The sequence below is a fragment of the Octodon degus genome, unplaced genomic scaffold (genome assembly GCF_000260255.1).
Source record: "Octodon degus isolate 3935 unplaced genomic scaffold, OctDeg1.0 scaffold00145, whole genome shotgun sequence".
In the NCBI taxonomy this organism is placed as follows: Eukaryota; Metazoa; Chordata; class Mammalia; order Rodentia; family Octodontidae; genus Octodon; species Octodon degus.
In genome coordinates this window covers 6217075-6239462 of record NW_004524721.1, presented here as the reverse complement: position 1 = coordinate 6239462, position 22388 = coordinate 6217075, and the positions used below count along the sequence as shown (strand labels likewise).

Below are 22388 nucleotides of genomic sequence, written 5' to 3'. Positions count from 1 at the left end.
TTTGTCTGCTCTCTTCTCTAAACCCAGGTGTTCTTTAACATAGCAGGATTAGAGGAAGAAAGGAGTTTTGATCAGGAAAGCTAGTCAGAACTTTCATCAAGTAATTTTTCATTTGAAAGTGATTGCTATGAAATTGCTCAGATGGTGGTGGTGGTGGTGTATGTGTGTGTTTATAGTGTGAGTTAGATAATAACAGCAAACTGTATCTCCATGATGTATGGAAGGGCACAGTGTGGAAGATTTAGTGGCTCTGGACAGCCAAGGGCAGCTCCTCTGGTCCAGCTCCCTTTGGCTTTCCCCATTCTGGAGCAGAGAGTGTGGAGGATCACCTGGGTGACTCTCCTTGAAAGAGGAGCAGTTGTCTCCATTTTGGCTTCACTTGGCCCTCTTCCCATGTACTGATGCGTGCAGAGCCATCTAGGACTTCTCCTTATCCCTTCAGTTGGCTTTGAGCAATGCATGGCTGTCGAGTGGAGGTGCTGATGGTAGCCTTTGAAGCAAAGGCAATGGGGCAGTGTTTCCCTGAAAGTCCCCTTACATTGTTCTCTTGCATAATGGAGACCTGTGCTTGCCTCGGATTGAGCCTCCAGGTAGAGGCTGTGACTTCCCAGGGTTTGAAAGATTGCACGTCAGAGGTGAGGCACTGACCCCAGAATAGCACATACTATCTCATTGTGTTATGCAGATTACTCTTTGCATATTCATCTCTGCATATTGCAGAGGTGATTTCAAGCCTGGTATCTAGCCCAGCTCAGTGATCTTGTGTCCTTCCCATCATTCTCACAGTCACTTAGGCTCAAGCCACTCCCTTCTTTACAAATTAATAAAACTTAGGTTTGGCCCTGAGTCAAGCCTTTATTGTGGATAGCCACCACTGTGGCTAGACTGAAGACCCTTCAGCTCCCCTTAACTACAAATATGCCTTAGTTTCCTAATTCTCACCATAAGTTGCACTGGAAGTGGTAGATTAAAATTAACTCACCAGAATTTCAGTAACTTTTCAATGGGATTACAAACATGAACTTCCTGGACCATGACAAGGACCAAAAAGGGCTCTCTATAAGTGAGCACAATGGAAAATGTCCCAGATCACTGCCATGCCCTCCCAGAGGTTGGGGCCTTTGGTGTTGGGGCAAGCCTCACTATTTTACAAAAATGCTGTTGTGCTTTTGGGGTCCCACCCCTGGCCCTGGGGCCCACGTCCCTCAGAAGCATTGAAACTGAGGCTGTGGGGACAGATTTAATTAATAGCTTTTGTTTGGAAGTCTCCTAAGGTATGTACTTAGCACTCCATGTTCTGCTGGCTGTGTTTCACTGGAAATTTCAAAGCCTGTAAGGAGGTCCCTTTCCTTTCATCACTGTAATAACAGCAATCCTTATGCAGACACCTTTTATCCTGAAGCCTTTAAAAGAGAATTCCTGGGTTTGAATTCCAAAGGCATCTGCTGCCTTGCTCAGACTACCACCAGCAGCACTTGAGAACCAGAGCCTGTTGAACATTGTATTTGTTTCTAATGTACACCTTACTGGTTTGAGAAAGAAAGGAAGAAATAAGTTAATTGATTGCATGATTCTATAAAGAGACATATACTCTAAGGCAGATACTCTAAAAATCAAAGGCAAGACATCACAAAAAGAAGCAGGCTGGCAAGATAGCTCAGTGGACTAAGTGCCTGCTTAGGCAAGCGCAGGAACTGGGGTTCGGTCCCTGGTACCATGTGCCACATCCACCCTGCCCCCAGGCGGGCTGAGCTGGCCACCAAGACTGGGCAAGGTGGCACACGCCTATAGTCCCAGTGCTGGGGAGGCTGAAAACAGGAGGATTACTACAAGTCTGAGCTGTGTAGTGAGACCCTGTATAAATACATCAAAACAACAACAACAAAAAAAAAAAGGAACAAGTTTAGAAATAATCAGTACTTGAAAGAAAGAATCAGTACTATGATTGGCTTCAACATTAAATTTAGCCTCAGGATTTTTGGTAGATGCCATATTTTACATAATTTTCTTTGTATGACAAAGTAATACTTAATAACTCTCCAGAAGGCCAAATATTTTCTTCACTTTAAATTCTAAAACAAGTATTGCTTGCTCACAGTTGCATGAATGAGACCCAGAGTCACATCATAGGCAGGGTCTACAACTGAGCAGCAGTCTTCTTCAGGTAGCTTTTTAAATTTTTTATCAGCAAAATAAAAGAAGACAACATAATACTGAATAGTATTTGCTTGAGCGAGTGTCAGAAAGGACTGGGGTTCTGAGTTAAGGAGTCCATGAGCTCCAGATGTGGAACTCGCTGATGGTGCATCTTTTGAACTTGAGAGAAGGATGCTAAATAGAGAGGATGAGAGAGAGGCCCCTGTCTTCTCTAAATAGCCTGGGTCTAAGGCTGGCTTTAGGGAGGTGGCAGACAGCAGCCAATTTGGGAATCATTTCAGAAGAGACTCTACATCATGTCGCAGGTAAGCTACCAGGTCGACAGATGGCAGGTTGACGTCTAATCCTGCAAGCTGGAAAGTCGAGCCAGCCTTCTGGCCTGGCAAAGTGCCATGTTCTGTCCTCAGGGCCGCAAACTTAGGTACCTACTCTAGGCAGAAGAAAACCCCTTCAAGAAGAATCATGTTCCCTCCAAATAGTGACAGGACTAAAAAGCAGAAAATGTTTGCAAAGTTTTACATAAGCGCTAAAATTCCAAGTTCACCTGGAGTCAAATTTTAAGAGCCTTAAAATTAAGTTACTGTAATGACATTAGACCTGCAGGATGTGGAACTGTGTCTCTTTAACATGTGAAGTATGATCTGCATGCCCAAAATTGATTTAAAGGCTTGAGCACTTCTTCCCCAACTGAAGCTTTTTGGAATTAGAAGTCCTTGCAATTCTGGGTTCTTGCCATACTGTGCATGGTGTGAAGGAAGAGAGTGTGTTTCCCAGCCTGTTTCCCCACGCACTAATAGCATTTCCAGGACTGTCTCGAGGGACCAGCCCTTCAGCCTGATGCAGTCATACTGAGTGTGCCCAGTCCATAGGAACGGGCATGACTACCTGCAGCTCGCCCATAGACAGGAAGCCCCTGGATCCTAAATGTTTGTGACAGTCATCCTCTTCTCTGATCTGTTCTTTTAAAAATTAGTATATATTCAGTAAATTCTTTGATATACAAATGCAATATATTCTCGTTTTGGAGAAATGAAGGAAGTATGCTGCCCATAATACCACCATCAAAAGAAAACCAATATCAGTATTTGGGTATATTGCTTCCATCGCCTAAATTATACCAAAAAAGTCCTTAAAAACACCTTCAATGTGACTGCAGTGTTCCAGAACTGCGCATACTGTAACTGCTATCTAACTGCCCAAGTGGTTTTTAGATGTATGGAAAGATGTAGTATGTATAGGTTTGCTCCTTGCCACTCGCTTTTCCAAACCAGTGTGGCTTAGCTTCCGCAGGTATTGAGGAATTCATGCTGAACATATCCAGGGAACATACTGTCTCCCCACTTGGGGTTGTAAAGGGCCTAGGGAGCTTGTGTTGTCCTACCCAGTAAGACTGTTTAGGGATTGGGTCTCTTGGCGCCCCAACTGAATGGCTTCCCAGGCGTCTGTTTGCAGGCAGGTGCATGGGGAGCGCTGCCAGGCTCCCCAGCTTGGCTCCCTGGTTTCAGCCCCCCTAAGCACACAGCCACATTCCCAGGTGGGTTTCTCTCTACAGATGGCACCCAGTTCAACACAGTTTGGTGAGCATCAGCCTCACCGTTAATAAAACTGCCACCTGCTTTGCCCTGAAAAAATCATCCACTCCGCCTCTTCCTTCCAGATTAGTAACCCTCTTCTCTCCAAATTCATTTTCCAGTTGTCTTTACTTTCAGATCTACATTAGGGTGAGGGTCCACACCATGGCCTCTGTGACAAATAGCGCTTCTCCCTGGGGTGACCTCAGATCTCAACGGCTTGGCAATCTTTCCAGGAGGTCTAGGATAGAAGTAGAAGTTCCATAATTTTTTAAAATCATTTTTTTTTACAATCATAAGAGCAAGGATAAATTAATAGTATCTTAAAAGATGAATCTAACACAGATTACACCCTACGGGGAGTATGATTGTGGAGTGATGTTCCCTTAAAGGATGAGGAAGAGTTCTTTCCTGCACAGGAGGTGCCCCTGCCCTTTGTTTGCTGGTGTCTGCAGGAGAGGACTTCAGGGGTGAGGATGGGTGGGCAGCGGGGGTGGGTTACTCTCTGCCCACACGGATTCCTGTGGCTGGCTCCCGTGCTGCCTGCAGGGGAGGAGTTCCTGGCATCACGGCTCCTGCGTCTTTCTGAGCTGATAATGAGGTAATACACACAGGGAAGGAAAACTCGGAGACAGAAGACACAGTTGTGCTTTACTCAGCTGCCGGGTCGTCTGCCCTTTCTCCAGACCAAACATGGCTCTGTTTTCACAGGTGAAAATCATGAATAACGTCTGGGTACTCTTTTGGTGGGAGAGGGAAGAAAATATTGAAATGTTAGCCTTGAAGAAATAAGGTGTAGACTGAGTTTATCAAGAATATTTCATCAGAATAGATCCAAGAGAAAATGCTTCCCCTTTGCCTGAGTTGCAGAAGGGAGGTGCTAATTTACAGAGCTTAGGGGAAGAGAATCTCACTTGGGCCCAGTTGGAAGGTGGCATTCACTCGGGTTGAGTTTGTGTATCCACTTTGTTAGGAGGTCCACAAGTGGCCGGCAATTAGTATGCCTGGCATGTGTCCATAGCCTGACAACCTGAAGACCCAGAGATACACTTGGACACACAATTTTATGAGTTTATTTCTTGCTGTTGATTAAAAGCAGAACCCTTTAGTGCTTGTGCCCAAGTATTCTAATAAAAATAAAAGCTGATTTATTCTCCTCTCACATCATTTCTCTGAGTCTTCAGTGCCAGGTCCACCTGTGAACAACAAGGCTGTAATAACACTGCAGTCCTTCCTTACGTTTTATTTCCTCTTGTCATCATCTGGAGCGTGGCCCTCCTGACTATTCCCATGTGACCATCAGTATTGGAAGAGCACTGGGAAGATGACTGGATCAGCCTGTGTTGTCCTGGCCCTGGGCCACAGGCTGTGGGAAGTAGCAGGCAGCCGTGCAGAAAGCAGGGCTCAGGCTCACCTGGCCATGGAGCCAGGGCTCATGTGGAACTTATGTGCCCAGGCTGGAGGGAGAGGACCTCAGTAGATGCAGCCACACAGGGTGGCTCTGTATAAGGACAGTAGGCTGAGTGAAAGCCGGCGTCCTTGAAAGAGCTTTGTCCTCCTTTCCTTCCCCATCCCAAACTCAAAACCTTTGGAAGACTAGGAGGAAGGTGATATCCCTATGGGAAGGACTCTGGAAGCCGGTTCAGAAACTTGGACCTTCTGTAGGAGCAGTTCGTTAATTTTCCCTAATCCTCCCTGAGGCTAGAGCAGTGTAGAGCAGGGAGAGTAGACAAAAGCTGAAGTCCTTGGGTGACCCATTGTTTATTAACCTAATGCTTTGCTCCTAGCAACTAGAAAGTTCCGTTCAATTGAAGTCAGAATTTTGACTAGGGTGAGTTGAAAGTTTCACAAGTGCAAAAACTGAGGCTCACAATGTCTGAGTGTCGTGATTAAGTTAACCATGTCAATTAATGAGTACTAGGGATGAGTCATTCCGAATATATTTGCATGTGGGAAACTTCATTATATTTCTGAGTTCTCTATGGCAAATTGGGCACTAATTGGAATGAAGGGAAACTTCATCATTAAGGCAATGTTGATTTTTCTTTTCAAGATAGTGTACTCTGAAGCAAAGTGAGTGTCTCGGTTAACCAGGCCCCCACTGTTCCTGACAATGAACGGATTATGGAAAGCTACATTTCAGGTTCATTTCCTGGACCTCTGCATTTCAGTTTAGAGTGTAAAGGGTCTGAAAATGAGAACAAAATATACCATCAATGACTCTAGTTCTAATTGTCTTTCCTCGTTAACCCTACTGTTTTAAATCCAATAGCACTGCAAAAATAAAAAATTTTAAAAAATAAAAATAAAAGAATAAGAGTAAGTCGGATGTGCTAGTAAAGCATAATGCATATGGTGAACGTTTCAGCAAATATTTGTTCGTGATGATAAAATGCAAGCGTGGCAGTCTTTTTCAAGTTAATACCATGTAGAAAACTAGATCTTAGCACTGCCTTGCTACGTATTTCTACAGAGCAGATGCCACAGGGGACATACTTTGTAGGAAATCTGTTTTATGAAGGTACCATGTGGGTTAAATGACAATAAGCATGCATCTATCACCTGGCACAGTTCAGCAAAGGCCTGATATATTTGTTCCTTCTCCTCCCTTACCGCATGCTCAGCCTCTGAGCTACACCTCAGCCATGGTTTTATTTCAGTTCCTGTACTGGAACCATGTTCATGTTATGTATACATGAAACATTAATCCTTGAAATAGAAAATAATGGGAACTATTGCTCAGAGAGTTAAGCTTTCTCCATGGTTATTACTCAGATTATGAGCACCATAGCAGCCTGGGGAGAAGGAACAATTAGAATTAGGACAGTTCATTTGCAAGGCACATAGTCATCTCCAATTAAGGTAGGAACAAAGGTGGAACTAATTGGGGGAATTAGTTGACAAGGCCTCACAGTGGTTTGGAAATAGAAAACAGAAACTGCTCCTCTTGTCCTCTCACGAGAGTTGGGGTCTGCCATCTCTATGTTCCTATGCAGGTCTGCTTTGTTCTCTCCAAACTACTTTTCCTTCACTTTCCTTGACCACTTTAGACCAGCTTCAAGTGACCTACACTTCAGTTCTCTTCAGTTCGTTTTTTAGGGGAAGGAATTTGATTGGTCCAGCTCAGATGAGGTAGCCGCTGCTTGTCCAATCAGCAGAAACCATAAACTTCACTGTTCAGCTCAAGGCAGCGTAGTCAGAACCTTGCCTGCCTGAGCTGTCTCCTTTGCCCACTGCCCTTAATTTTTTTTTTATTAATGCATGCTTGCAGTACACTGTGATTACATTTATTTCAGTTGTTGGTCCCCAAACCGCTTAGTTTTCACAGTGATATGTCCTTAGTTCTTCTTGTCCAGTTGTTATGAATAAATAATAATAGTGAATGTATATCTACTCATCCACAGTGAACACATACGTAGTGTGATTAAAAGCAACTGTGAGGGGCTGGAGAGATGGCTCAGTGGTCTAAAGCACCTACTTAGAACAAGCTTAGCAAAGCATCAGGGACCGCGGTTCGATCCCCCAGCACCACATGCCAGCCAGCCCCGCCCCCTGGTGGGCTGAGCTGGCCACACGCACACACCACTCTCTCTCTCTCTCTCTCTCTCTCTCTCTCTCTCTCTCTAATAAATAAATAAATAAATAAAATTTAAAAGCAACTGTGAAAGTTACCTTTCTGAAGTGATTTAAATACATTCCTGTGGATCCCCCTCAAAATACTTCTGCTTACTTTGAACACACTAATCCCATCATCCCTGCCTCTTTCCAAAGCAATTCTGGAAGACCTCTTTCTTGTCTTTTCTTGGCTGTCTCTCTGTCCTGAGTTGACTCGAAACATTTACAGCAGTTTCTACATAAAACATTACAGTGTATGCTCATCCACTCTGTTCACCTGATCTGCCATTGTCTGTCTTCTGGCTCTTCCTCAAGGTCAGACTGACCATGAAAGGCCGCAAGTGTTTTGAACCAGTTCAACACACTGAGGCAGTCACAACAGCATAACTGAAGACTCTCATGAAAGAGGACTTCCAGAACAGCCCCTGGAAGAGGCAAAAAAGATAGGGCGTGTTCCAAGTGAGAGGGAATATTTAAGCATTAATCTATGTTGTTTTTTTTTTTCTGGTGGAACCGGGGATTGAACTCAGGCCCTTGTGCTTGCCAAGCGCTTACTCCACTGAGCCATCTCCCCGGCCCCAACATTAATACATTTCAGATGAAACACTTTACCCCCAAGTATACCTGACGTACCCTGGGAGCTCAAGAACCGCCCACACCACCAGTTGCTGCCCGTGCCTAGCACTGCCCTGCTGCCTCGCTCCTGCTCCAGATGCTTTTTCTCTCCATGTGTCAGATCACAGGGCATCTGACCCCGTCGTCAGCAATCCCCGGTGTCTTTTTCTCTGCACTAACTGGTATCTCAGCAGCAGGCTGGCCTCAGGGGGCGGGTGTTGTGTGAGGAGACTGCTGATATGCAGTGATTATTTTCAATGAGAAAGTGAATGACATAAAAAACAAGAGGCATGCACACTTGGAACTGAATAACTATGTGTAGGGAGTCAGGAAAAACAAGGCTAGCCCTTATGTTTCTATTTTTATATTTACCTACTACCATAATGCCCCCAAACAAGAAATAGAGATTTAGTTTTTATTTTCTTCAAGGATTATTGCCTTTTGCAGTGGAATATGACAACTCATCAAATGTAATGTATCTGCCATAGGCAGATGACCAAACAGCAGAGGTAGCAAATAGAGCCATAGTGCTTCAAGGAATATTATTCCTAGACCATCTCCTAAACTAAATGTGTCTCATTTTTTGGAAGTTAGGAATGGGAACATCTTAACTAGATATTTTGCTGAGCATAGTAAGTAGGAAGCTATTTAATTGAAGGCCACATGAATTTATCTAAATTTTGGTGAGCTAAGCAGTGATTTAGGGCTGATTTTCCTACTCAGATAACATTTGTTATTAAAGAGTGCCAAAGCCAGATCTCCATGAGAGAAGCAGACTTTGTGAAAAAACTCAGGAATAAACTACTTTGGAAACTTACACAGAAAAATTAACCAAGAAAAGACAGTCTACCTATGAATGGGTATCCTTTCTGGTCATAATTTTGGCTTGTAATCTGATGGACTTGTAATTGGCTGAGTTTCCTATGGAACATTCAGACATCTCCACAAAGCCACATCCCTTAAGGGACCCAGAAAGGAGAGAACTGACCTTATTCCTGTTTCCCTGAATCAGAAGTTTCTAAGAGGTGTCCCACACTGTGGGTGCGCCGATAATGGAACTGCTGCTGAGAGAGGGGTCTCTTTGTACTTCCATCAAGAAAGAGGAAGAAACTGATCACCCCATTCTCACAGGGCTCTCCCAGAGTATCAGGCATACTCGTGCCACCCGTCAAAAGAGTGGAAGCCACAGCCTCACAGCAGGACTTGCTGTATAGTCTTCAGGGTCTCCCACTAAATTGTTAAGAATTTCAGGTCAACCACAGCAGAGCATGAAATCAAGCACAGCCCCTTTAGAGAGCAGGCCCTAAGCTGGATGTGTTTCCCCTGGAAGGTGGCCCCGAAGTGCCTTAGCGTTTCACTTCACACTGCATTGGCAGCCTTGGGAAGGATGAAAGGAAACTAAAGAATGTAGCTAACTGTCAAACCCAGCTCCTGGGAGCTGCCTGCATGCTACCACTGGCCCCTGAGCTCTCTGAATGTGGGAACACTCGGCTGCAGATCAGTTAGCCTGGTGGGAAGTGTCTGTAGTCCTGTGGTGCAAACCAGGGGTGGCCCGCGGGAGAAGGGAAAGCTGAGGGAATGCATTCATTCCCTAGTTTGCTAACATCCTTTCCTTGCCCTTCTAGATGTATAATCTCATGGAATAGCCAGAGTGACCTTCTAAAAAGTAGATCAGGCCCCCCTAAAAAGTAGATCAGATCTCACCTATCCCTCACCCTTTCCGCTGTCTAAGTACCTCCCTGGTGTTCTGTTACCTTGCAGTTGAGACTTCTCACCAGAATTCCAGTGCTGCAGGCCATCTGGCCTCTGTCCTGTGAACCTCCAGCCCTTGCTCCTTGTCTCTGCCCTGGGGCTTTGCACATGCTCTTCCCTACACCTAGAAGGTCTTTCTCTTCATCCCTGTCCTCTGCGTTGCACCCTCGCCCCAGCTTCCCTCTTCCATGAGGTCAAAGTTATGTGCTTCTTGGACTCTAGCCATATATAGCTCCACCCACCCAGCGCCAGCCCAGGCCACACACCCTTGTTGCATTTTTAATTTGCCTTTAATGTATGTCCCCTTTCTCAATGACAAATGCCATGAGGGCAGGACACGTCTGTGCTGTGCATTGTTTTTTCCCCTGTACCTAGCCTAGGCCCTTGCACAGTAGATGCTCAGTAGGTGGCAGTAGGAATGGAAGGAAAGACCACACAATTTATAGTTTGTACTTTAATCATGCATTGTCTTGTGTTATTTGTTCTATGTAAGCCTCACAGTTTTAGTAACTTTGATATCAGCCAACATGTCTATTTTCTGAATCTCCCTCAATGTTCACCTTGTATGTAGTTCTTACCAAAGAATATTACTGATTAACAGATTAGAAGGATTTTACATATTTACACTGCCATTCCTGCATTAATAACTAGAAAGAAAGTTCAGAGGGCTGGTGAGACAGCTCCATGGCTTAAGCGCCTGCCTAGCAAGCGTGAGGTCCTGAGTTCAATACCTGGTACCAAAAAAGAAAAAGAAGAAAGTTCAGTTAGGTGTTGTATGAATGGGTTGTTATTATAGATACTTTTGTTGGCTAGGAAGGTAATAACCAAAGCTAGATACAATCTTACTTATAGGATTTCTGCCTCAAAATAAAAATATTCAAGAGTGACATAAATATTTCCCTTCAATATCTTAGTTTACTGAATTTAAAAATAGCCTGCTATAAGACTTTAAGAGACTAGCTGTGTTCAGCTTACTCTGGTGTGAGCACCCAGTTCCATCTGTTGTGATAACAACTGTGAGAATTTGTCTGGCAAAAGAAATTGATTTGCCATCATTCTCCTGTACTGCATGCTAGTCCTCAGCTCCCTGCTTGAAATGACACTCGTGTGGTAGATGTTCAGGGATTTCAAAATATCTTAATGGCATACTTGGATAATTTTTTGTCCCAGTAATTTTTACAGCTGAAACTTACCCCCCTGGATCTTTGATTTTTCCTATTCAATCCTTTTGGTAGAAAATTTCCCCCAGTTGTATTATTTTTTTCAGTTGGGCAGAGGTGCTGTTGAAAATATTTTCAGCATGGTGAATAATTCTATTTCCCTACTTTCTTTAAAATATCTTTTGTAGACCAGAAGCCCCAAACTGTCTCACAGTCCTCAGCCTCCTAATTTGGGTGACCCAGCGGAGCATCTATCAGAGACGTCCGGGGATTCTTTGGAAGCCATGTCTGAGAGTGAAGTACCAAGTCCTTTCTCCAGAGGCAGCCGGACTCGAGCAAGCCTTCCTGTGGTGAGGTCCACCAACCAGACAAAAGAGAGATCTCTGGGTAAGCTGGGGGAGCCGGCGCTGATACCTGTTTACACCTCTGAACGTAGATCCCTGCATTAAAATTTCAGTTGGATCTTGATTTGTGAAAACACGAATCCTGAGGAGCTTCATTGATTTGATACTGTGTTAGTCAGTATTCTGTTGGTGTAGCAGAATTCCTGAAATAACAGTGTAAGTGGAAGAAAACTTCGTTTTGGCTAATGGTTTCAGGCCATGGCCCCATGACCCTACTGCCTTGGGCCTGTGGCAAGACAAGACGTAGGGTGAGGAGAGTGTAATAGCGAAGCTGCGCACTTTTTGATACCTGAGAAGCACAGCCAGGAAGAGGAAGGGACCAGAGTCCCAACATCCCTTTAAGGAACACCCCCAAAGACTTCTGTCTACCGCACGTCACCTCCTAAAGGTTCCCGTGCCTCCCAGACATGCCGCTGGCTGGTAACCCACCCCTTGGCATATGGTTTTAGGGGGACTTTTGAGATCCATACCGTTGCCACCATCAAACTTTGAGGATTTGCTGAGAATCAGGTGAAATCCAAGCTGTTTTTGAGCCTGTTTTGTGGCTTTCTTATTGAGAACCAGGTAGAATGAGCAACCTGAGCCAAGAGGTGGTGTTTGCCTGTGTTCCTGGAATAGGAAATGCTAGAGCACAGACTCTAGGCTGAGCAGCACCTTACCTGCCAGTATCCTGCCCAGCCCAGAATCCAGGATGGCTGCGGGAGGTGCCCTGAGCGCTAGCTCCTCACCAGCCGTACTCCACTTTCCTGGTAGTCTACTGGCCGATGTGAGCGGCTCAAGGGGAAGCACCATGCGCCCACTATGCTTGGTTCTGTAAGTTAAAGCCATTAAGTAAAAGTTGTTCTCCTCATCGCTGTGTGTAATGATGGAGGGGCTTGCTGTGTTGGGCACACGCTGCCTCTCCATAGGCTTTCCTGAAAGCTAGAAGGACTCTGCCTTCACCTTTACCATGTATCCTTCGTAGTTTTGTATTGGAAATTCACTCTCTGTCTTGTTTGGTTTACTTTCTTTCTTTTCTTCTCTTTCTTTTGTTCTTTTTGTTGTACATTTAATAAGATGGACCAGACATAGGACTTAGACCCCTTTTTCTATTCTTCTGGCATTTTGTATGCTTACTCTGACTTTCAAAGCCTTCCGTTGGGTCCTTGTGTTTGTATCAGTGGGAGCAGGTAACAGAGAGACATGAAAAAATCTTTTGTGCAGAGAACAGCTGAACTATGCTGAGCAGAACCCAGCAAGTGCACTGCAGGAAGAAGGAAGGGAAAGACAGGTGTGACGGTACCTCGATTTTGTTTTCTCGTTTGCTGAGCTCTGAGTAGCCAGAGAGGACTGGGTTCAGATACTGCCTTAGCTTTCCAAAACAGTATCATTTGTATTGCCAATACTACTACTTATCCTTTTGTCTGGTCACTTTTCATTGATAATGATACAAATTTATAGTGTACATTGTGGCAATTCAGTGCATCTTCTAAAGTTGTAATTAACACATAACAGCTCCTTCTAGTTATGAGGCACAATGTGATGGATAGGGTAGGTTGAATTATGGAAGACTTTATAAATTTGTATGTCTCCCTGTGCAGGGACGTGGTAGTCTGTTTCTTTCCAATTTTAGCGTATGTGCTGCCCAAACAAGTACTTGATATTAAATTTTAGCATTAAATATTATTTAGTTATTCTTAATAATCTGTCTGGGGTCCTTATTTTATAAATAAGAGAGGAAGACCACAGAAAAGCTGCTCATTGGCATGTGTGCCTGAGTCTGCAGTTACTTAAATTGCAGGAAGGGAAGGGCCAGGCCTTTGGTTCCTACCAGTCCCGTCCTACAAAGGAAGGCACAGGGACACGTGAGGAGGGGCACATCCAGGGAGCACACTGGCCAAGGCAGCATGAAAGTGACCGAGGCCTTCCCAGGGTTACCAGGCTGCCCCTGCCCATCAGGATCAAGGAGCTCCATTCTTTCTCCACCCTACTCATCTGGAAGCAAGAGCCAGACCTAGGGAGGAATCTCTGCATTGCGCTTTGCAGGAAATGAATACAGGTCGGGTCTCTGAAAGATAGCCTCTGCTTTGCAGAACGGAGTGAAGATAAGGGCCGCCTCCTCACCTCCTCAGCACGCAGGCCAAGCCTGTTGTTGCACAAGGGCTCTTCTGTGTGAAAGCAGGAATTTCCCTGGCAGCCAGGCTGGTAGCAGTGCAGGTGGAGCCTTGCAGGGCTCAGGAACCAAGCCTTAGAGAGAAGGCTGCGGGAGCTGGTGGCAGCCCTCGGGCGAACCCTGCTGGCAGGGACTACGCTTCTCCCAGGCACTCAGGCAGACCCCAAGCCCACCTTGTGGCAAACTGCCAGTGAACACCGAGGCACCACAGCAGCTTGAAAAATGTGTTTGCGGTGTTTATTCTGCCATCGCCATGAGGAGCTCCGTGGCTTGTGATTTTTATGATTTCTGGACAGAAACAGAACACAGAGAAGAGGCAAATGCCGAGGTTGCCCATGTTTGGGAAGCTGTGCTCTCGGAGAGGGAGACTGGGGCCGCAGCAGGCGGAGCTGCCCTTGAGCGCCCCCCTGCGGCTGTGCGGGAATACCTGTCCTACCAGACCTGGGCCTCATGGTGTAACCCTCCTGATAGGGACGGGAAGCAAAGGGAAAAATGTGACTCAGACAGTGTCTAAACACAATCTCCCTTCCAGGGGCCTTGCTCAGGCTTGTCTTTGGGGAAAGTCCTGTAGGCCTGGCTTTATTTAACACAGAGACATACTGGCTTCAGGGAAGAGCCACACTCTCCAGAGCTCCAGCCAAGGAGCTGTCCCCCAGCACCTTGGTGGCCCAGAAGTTCAGCTGTGACCCCATGAGGACTTAGAGGATGCGTATCAGACACTTAGGGCAGAGACCTCTTAGAAACCCATTGTTGGGCCATTTGGAAGCGCTGGTTATCTTTTGGGATCTTTGTATTGTTATTTATCTTAATTGCCTTCAAAACCATTTTGATCTGTATTTGAATTTTTGATTTGTTCATCATAATTTTTAAAGCCTATCTTAGTTACTTTTCTAGTTGCTGAAACAAAGTACCCAACACCCAAAGTTAGAGGGTAAAGGTTTAGCTAGCTCACAGTTTATAGAGATTTCATTCCACAGTTGGCTGGCTGTAAGGCAGGATGGCTCATGGCCAAGGGGCATCACAGAGAAGAAACAGTTTATGGCACTCACAAGTCAGCAAAACCAACAAGGGAGGGAAGGACAGGCCTCTTTCTGTGTCTTATACTGAATCCAGGGTACCGGGACTAGTGTAGTGCCAGTCCAACCAGTGGACGGCTTTAGTAATCACACACTCTTAATCCTAGCGTTGAGCCATGAATCGGTAACACACCCTAGATTCAGCCACCTCTGAAAAAGCCCCACCTATGACTGCATGAGGCTTTGGGGGGACACCTAGACACAAGCCAGAATAGACTGTAGTCTTCTAGGTTTACAGCAGACTGGGAGAAAAGCAGAGGCCCTATAGCCACGTTATGCCGGCACACTTGCCGTTGCTCTGACCAGTCTACACAGGCACTGGAGTAGTGCATTTGTTAGAATGGATGATCCTCCATTGACACATCGTTCCCGCCCAGGGTCTGTGGCTTACATTAGAGTTCATCTTGCTGTGGTGCATTCTACAGATCTGGACGAATTCTGAGGTATGTTCACCATACAGAGCAAACCCAGTGCTCGCTGTCCTAGCCTTCTCTGTGCCCAGGTGTCGCTCCTCCTCTGGACCCTTGGCAACATCCAGGCTTTTTACTCTCCCTGTAGTTCTGCCTTTTCCAGAAGGACATAAGTTGGAGTCAGACCATATGTAAGCTTCTCAGATTGACTCCTTTCACTTACTGCATTTCAGTTTCCTTTATGTCTTTTCACGGCTTGATAGCTCATTTCTTTTTAGCACTGAATAATATTCCGTCATGTAGATGTGTCACAGTTTACCCATGCACCGCCTGACAGACATCTTAGTTGCTTCCAGATTTTGGCAGTTATGAATAAAACTGCTAAAAACATCTTGTGTAGGTTTTTGTGTGGACAGAAGTTTTCAACTCCTTTGAGTAAATTCCAGGGAGCTCAGTCGCTGGCTTTTATGACAAGGCTATGTTTAGTTTTGTTTCATTGTGAGTTCTTCAATTAATTTTGAGTTTAAGAAATATTGCGCTAAGATATTACTTACTGTGATCACTGAGTTTTGAGGGAGCAGATTTACAGTGGAGCTCTACCTCCCTGACTTCACTGCAGTGCTCCCCCGGGAGTCACCCCAGGAATGCCACTGTGGGGCCGTCACTGCTGGCCCGGGGCCCAGAATGAGACTGACCGAGGAAAGCCTGAGTCCCCGCCTATCCAGCTCAGAGTGCAATTTGCCACCCACATCCTTCCCTGCTTGATGGGGAGGCCTGAGGGCAGAGCCCTTCACCTTGGGGAAGGAAACCTTCCTTCACTTTGGGGTGCCCTTGTCTTGAGGTAAACATGCCCACGTCCCAATTATTCCACTTGAACAACCCCTAGTTTCTGTTGCGTCCTTGTATTACTGGAATGGAAGGAATGCAGGGAGGCTGAACACTATGTACATAATGTTTATGTAGCCCATAAATACAAGTTTCCTTCTGAATCTTCCAGTTACAGATACTCAGATTCATCCCACTGTAGTTTGAAAACCTCTGAGAAACAAATTATGTCTCTAGAGAACATGTACACTTCCCTGTCCTTGTCAGTATTCCCTGAACAACCCTGCACAACAGCCCCTTACACAGCATTTGTATTGTGTTCAAATCGTTTAAAGTACACAGGAGGTGATGCATAGGCCATATGCAAATGCCATGCCATTTAATGGAAGGGACTAGACTAGTCCTGCCTATTCTGCAGTGTGCACCCCAGAACCAAGCCCAGCAGGCACTGAGGGTCATCTGTGCTGACCACAGGATGTGAGCCTCGCTTTGGGAGGGATGTGCTGGGTTTGCAGTCGGAGCCAAATGACAGCAAAGTGAAGTCCTTTCTGATGTTGAAGTGTGGCCCAATAGTGTGGCCGGGAAATTTAAAAAAGTGGCAAGGTGAAGAAAGATATGTGCTCAGTGGCTCTGATTTATCATGCAGCCAGGTTCCAGAACCTTCTCTCTGTCTCCACTTCCCCAAGTGGTGGGTTCCCTGCCCCTCTGCGCCCATCCAAGGCCCAGCCAGAATTCTTTCCAGTGGAATTTGTGCCATCTTTCCTTCCTTTTTTCAGTGAAAATTAGTATTTGGAGAAGGGCAGCCTGAAGTACAAAAGGAAAACCACTTTCCTGTGAGTTTGTTTTAGAAATAATTTCCGTGAAAAATCGTCCCACTGATATTAGGTCTGGAGTCTTAATGATGGAGTGCTGCCTTTTAATCATGATGCTGGTCTTATAAATGCCTGTCTGGAATGTGGCCAGAGGCAGGGGCTGGAGTCTGGCTGCTCTACAGTTAGCCTTCGGGGAAAGGGTAGCCGCAAGATGTTCCCACCCCTCTCTGTGCCCTCAGGAATTTGAAAATAAAACTAGTGAAAACAAGAACAGCAGCAGCAACTTCCTTCGGATGCAGCGGGATCCTTTGTTGACCATGTTCCAAATGGATAGCTTCTGCAGACCGTCCTCCCTTGCCAGTCCTGACGGCTGGCCCTTCCTGTGATGAACTGCCTCAAACACTCAGATTGAAAATCTGAAGAATCATTCAATTTGGTTTTTGTTTTGAATTAACACATATGACTTACACAGGGCAGTGGGTTTCATTCAGCATATCCATGTGTGTATAACACATCAAAATCCTTTCTGAGGGCTGGTGAGATGGATCAGTGGTCTAAAGCACCTACTTACAACAAGCTAAGCAAAAGTACAGCGACCATGGTTCAATCCCCAGCACCACATGCCAGCCCGCCCTGCCCCCTGGTGGGCTGAGCTGGCCACACACACACACACACAAATAAATAAATAAATAAATAAATAAATAAATAAATAATTAAAAAAAATCCTTTCTGAGCCTCAATTTCCCCTTCTGTCCCCTCTCTTTCCTTCCTTTCCCTGCCATCCTATTCCCTGATATTCTCCCTTCTACTCTCCTGTTAGCTCATTTCATTTTGGGAAAATGATTTAAAATAGTAGAGGAGGATTTTAGACTAGTTGGGGGACAACCTCCAACTGGGTATGCGTTACTGAGCGTGCCCGCTGCTTCACTCTGGGCAGGTAACTTGATGTTACCTCTGCGTGCAGGGAGAAGCTGCTGGCTGCCAGGCTCTGCCGTCCTGCGCATCCATGCAAGATGGGGTGGGTCAGGAGAGTGGGAATACCCACCTCCCCCAGAAGTCATCACGGGCTGTGGACGCAGGCAGTAGGCCGGCGTTAGGCTGAACGTGAATATTTTAAAAAAAAAATAAAAATAAAATAAAATTACTTTTAAACAGATGAAAAACAAGTATTATGTTGTCCAGTAAGTAAAACATTTATGACATTTGTTTTCCTGAGCACTGATATTGATTGAGATGTAATGTTAGAAAACCTAATTTGCAGAAGGGAGTTCTGCAGCAGGTAAGAAGGCCTGGCATACCTGAGTTTCTTTTAGGGCACTAGCAAAAAAAATGTCAGAGTGTGTTGCATAGTCTTAGAGCCAGCACCCTGGCCCGAGTGGGCCGCCTGGGTGCCTAAGATAATAAGCACCACCACCATGCCAACTGCTGCATGGCAGGAGAGCACACTGGCTCCAGGGTAGCAAATGTGCCCGGTGCTGGGCGAGGCATAGGCAGCGGGGTGATCATGGGGCCTTTAGGTTTTCATCAGCACTATTTGCCAGGGTCCTAGCATGTAGTCACTAGCTTGCCAGGGTTGGGCATCTGGCTCCCATGCTGTCGTTAGTACTGCGCTCAGGTGTGGCTGGGCTCTGCAGTTGCCCCAGCAGCTTCCTGACCCAAGCAGCATGGCTTTGGAGTCACACCTGTAGGTGGGATGGGAGACAGTTGCTGTTTGTCCATTGGGCTCTGTGGTAGCCCTGTGTGAACATTTAGCCCACGACTGTGTAAGCCATGCGATATATCCACTTCTGTTTTAATTAACTACTGCTGGCCTGGAGCTTTGTGGCTGTGCCCCTCTGTAGGCGTAGCTGTAGTGGACCTTGTGGACTGTGCTGCAGGAAATGTGGCACATACTGGTCGGTGTAACTAACAACTTAGAGAGATGGGGCAGTAAGCTGCATAGATGATTTTCAGACATTACAGAGAATACTCCAAAGTTTTATGGAGTTTTCTCTACTATCAAAATTGCTGTTTCATTTAAGGTATCAGTTGAACCATGTGCTGATCCTATACTCATACAATAAAATTAAAATAGCAATATACTGAAACATATTAAATAGACTATGGATATAGGTGTGCTGTCTTTGGGGAAAGAGTAATAATAGAAAAGATGGAAAGAAGTCATAAACATCCCTTGTACAATGAGAGTCCAGAAGTAGTTTAATTTGGCTATCTTGCATTTAAAAAAAAAGAAAATTGCCTCAGTTTTCTTGCACTTGTAATGAATGTTCTGAGTGGAGTTCTTACAAACTGAGTCAGTCTTTAAATAAATCATGAATCTGGGGCTGGGAGTTAACCACTGGCAAGAATAGTCAAGAAATCCTTTCCTACAGTAGAGCACAGCTTTGGGATAGGAGGAATATACCCCTTGTCTGTTCTTTACAATCGAGGATCTTCACATACAAGGTTTGCTAAAGGAAGGGAAGACAATCGCGTTTACCCACCAGTCACTCCACCTATGAAAAAGTGTTCTTATAAAAGAGCACTGTGTGGATCCATGATGCGCTTGTTTTTACTTTTGCAGATATGTGAGGTATCTTTAGAAATCTCTTGCTATTAAATTTCCTGGGTTGCAACTAGATTTCCCGAACTTTGTAGCAGTTGTCTAATTAACGTCCACCTGAGACACTCTACATCCTTCACCAGCATCTTCTAGTTTTGCTTTGTAGACAGGATGAGGGCTGAGTGCTCTCCAAGCCGCAGTGACTCCATAGGATCTGCCAGGGGTCAGGTAGGTAACAAACGAAAGAGCAGCTCAGGGTTTCTTGTTTCTGCTTCTTTCTTTGCAGTCAGAGTCTTATCAAACTTGGCTTCCTTCAGAAGAACTTGATGTGAAGCTTATTGGTACTAAAAATGAAGGATTCAGATCACTGGAAAGTAAGCCCGTGTCCAGAGCTGTTTCATAAAATCTGTCTTCTAGGAAGTCTGTATAAAATACTTTCCTTGGTCTGTCACAACCACAGTGCCCCTGTTTTAACCCAGACACCTAATTTCTTCTTTTTGGGAAGAATATTTTTGTTTAAAAAGAAAATCTTAAGGTTTCAAAGATTGTATAGAAGATAGATTTTTATGTTTTTATGCCTCTACACTTAAAATAGATTTCTCTTGGCTTAATCAAAACCAATAAAAAATATGAGAACCATTAAAACAAGAAATATAACAAGTAGTAGTTGGGCGTATATGCCAGAAAAATTAATAATATAAGGGGGCCAGGGAGATGGACCAGTAGAATAAGCACTTTCCTGGCAAGCACAAGAAGAGCCTGAGTTCAATCCCCAATTCCACCAAAAAAATAAAAAGAAAGAAAAAAAGAGAAAAGAAAAGAAAAAAATATTATAAGGATAATTGCTGCAATTTTAACTAACACCCAAAAAATAAAATAAAATCAAAGGAGAAATGTAGTGAATTAAATCATTTTCATTATTTTGGAAAAGTTTATGCAAGCTCATTAGGAAAAAAAGTTTAAAAGCTTTATAATGCAAGAATCTCTGTGTTGCTGTTCTTGACATTATATTATGTTATAAGATAGTTTTGGTAGTTGTTTCATGAATGCTTTTTCATACAGCTGTATCTTTACATAAAATTCAAAACCCAATAATGTCACATGGTATTATATCATGTTGTAAGAATCTGTATCTTGGCGTCTGGAGATTTCTGTGGGTCTTGATACATGGAAGGAGTTGATAGAGTATTGATAATTAATGAGACCCTCAAGTGATTGGCCCCTAGCTGTTAATCATTGTATCAGCGTAGATATTTCAGCTAGAAAGGAACATTTGAGGAGTAGTTCATGGTTGAAAGCTTGGATAGCAAAACAGAGTTGGAGAGAACATTCTCCGTGGTGGCAGAATTCCAGATTTTAAGGGGCCAGGGAGATGGCTCAGTAGAATAAGCACTTGCCTGGCAAGCCCCAGGCCCTGAGTTCAATCCCCGGTTCCGCAAAAAAAAAAAAAAAATTCCAGATTTTGCGTTCCTCCTACACATTGTCTCTAGGAATGAGGTCGGAAGTGTCTGGATTCAGTGTTGTACTTTCACTTGCTCCAAGTGGTTTCTCTGGAACAAGAGATGAGAGAATCAACATGTTGCCTGAATTCCTAGGGGCAGGGGAAGGTTTAGTTTATCGGTCACTTTTGTTTTCCTTTGCCTTGATTTGGCTATGAAAAATCTCTTCATCGTGGCTTGTTATTTTGGGAAATGCAAAATTGATTGGACACACGATTTTTTAATTAGAAGTTTCTTGTCAAGTTAGTTTTCTAAAAGCGACTTTCACATGCGATATCCTTTATATCCACCGACCAATAAAACACACTCATTTTTTTGTACCAGCTTTTGAAGACTATTCTGTGAAATACTAGAAGTAGAATTAAGACCCAGGCCTGTTTTGTGCTGTCTGCTCCCATAGAACCTCCTTCTTGATGCTCTCATCTCACAGTGGCCTCCAGGAGGGTTACTGGTGACATCTGGAAACCAATTTCGGGCAGGTTCTCATATTTCACGTGGAGTACTGGAGCATAGGAAGGCGCGTGGTCTGCGTTCCAGAGTGTGGACATCTGTCTTCTTGGGCAGAGGAGTTTGTGAGGGCTCTTGTTCCACTTGCCATTTCTCAGGTGGGCTCTGTGATGTGGCACTGAGACTACGCAGACCCCAGGCAGCATCCTGGCTGGGGCATTGGAGGCTGGCTTTACAACCAGAGAGCTGCTCTGAGCACTGCGGCAGGTGGGCCCCTGGGCGCCACTATGACATCTTGAATATTGGTGGGTCTGAGCCATTCTCTTGCATACCGAATGGGGTCCCCCTAAATCCATGTACTGAAATCTTAGTGCCCAGTACTTCAGATAGAACTTACTCAGTGATAGGATCTTCACAAGTCTTAAGTCAAAATGAGGTCATAAGGATGAACCCTAAAATCTGACCCGTGTCCTTATAAGAGAAGCAAATTAAGATACAGATATCTACAGAATGAAGCTGATGTGAGGACCCAGGAAAGAGCAGGATCTGAAAGCCAAGGAGAGAGGCCTCAGAAGAAATGGGCCCTGCCAACACCTTGCTCTTGAAGTGTGACCGTATGCATGTCACACTTCAGTCCCCAGCAGGTAGCACTTTGTTATGGCTGAGCAAATGAACAGGGGGGGCTCAAGCTGGGCGAGGTGGCCCAGGGCCAAGCTCCCACACTCTAGGAGGCCGAGGCACAGGGATCGTAATTTGTAGCCTAAACTGGGCTACTCGGTGATTTAATGAGATCTTTTCTCATAGTTTTAAAAAAAAAAAGTTTGGAAAGGGAAAGGAAAGGAGAGGGGATGAGACGGGAGAGGAGGGAAAGAGGGTGGAATACAAGGGTGCTGGCAGTCTCCCCCCACCACTTTCCTTCTAAATGACTGTGGCATCTTCACAAACATTATATGCCTTTCTTCAAGGCATTAAAATTATGTTTGTCAAGGTTTTTGTTTGGTTTTCGTCCAGTCTTTTCTACTGTTGTATGGAGTACCAACTCAGTCTTAGCATAACAAGGGGAAATTTTTAAATCTTGGGTACGGACTCACCTTCCACTCCTGCTTATCTTTCTGGCAGTTCCTAGGCCCCACACTCAAATTTAATAAACAGATGTTATGTGGCATCTCACTGATTCAACTGCATCTCAAGAATAGCTTCTATTTTCACCGAGCTGAGCTTGACTTCTCAAAACTTTGGTAATGTCATTAAAAATGACATTCCACCAAGTTTTCATTTTCAAACTTTCCTAAGGTGTTAATTGGCTTTAAGACATATCTAGCTAAATTTCTCCCAGTAATATAATGATAAA

The 22388-nt window shown here is 44.7% G+C and overlaps 1 protein-coding gene across 13 annotated transcripts in view; it reads left to right on the top strand.

Moving 5' to 3' along the window:
• The window catches only part of Kiaa1217 (KIAA1217 ortholog), a 326909-nt gene that overhangs the window by 166880 nt on the left and 137641 nt on the right, over positions 1-22388 (top strand). For all 13 annotated transcript variants that reach the window (XM_023701997.1, XM_004641889.2, XM_004641888.2 and 10 more), the window contains one exon: positions 11059-11257. In XM_023701997.1, the coding sequence (XP_023557765.1) occupies positions 11059-11257 (199 nt within the window). The remainder of the gene's footprint in view (positions 1-11058; positions 11258-22388) is intronic.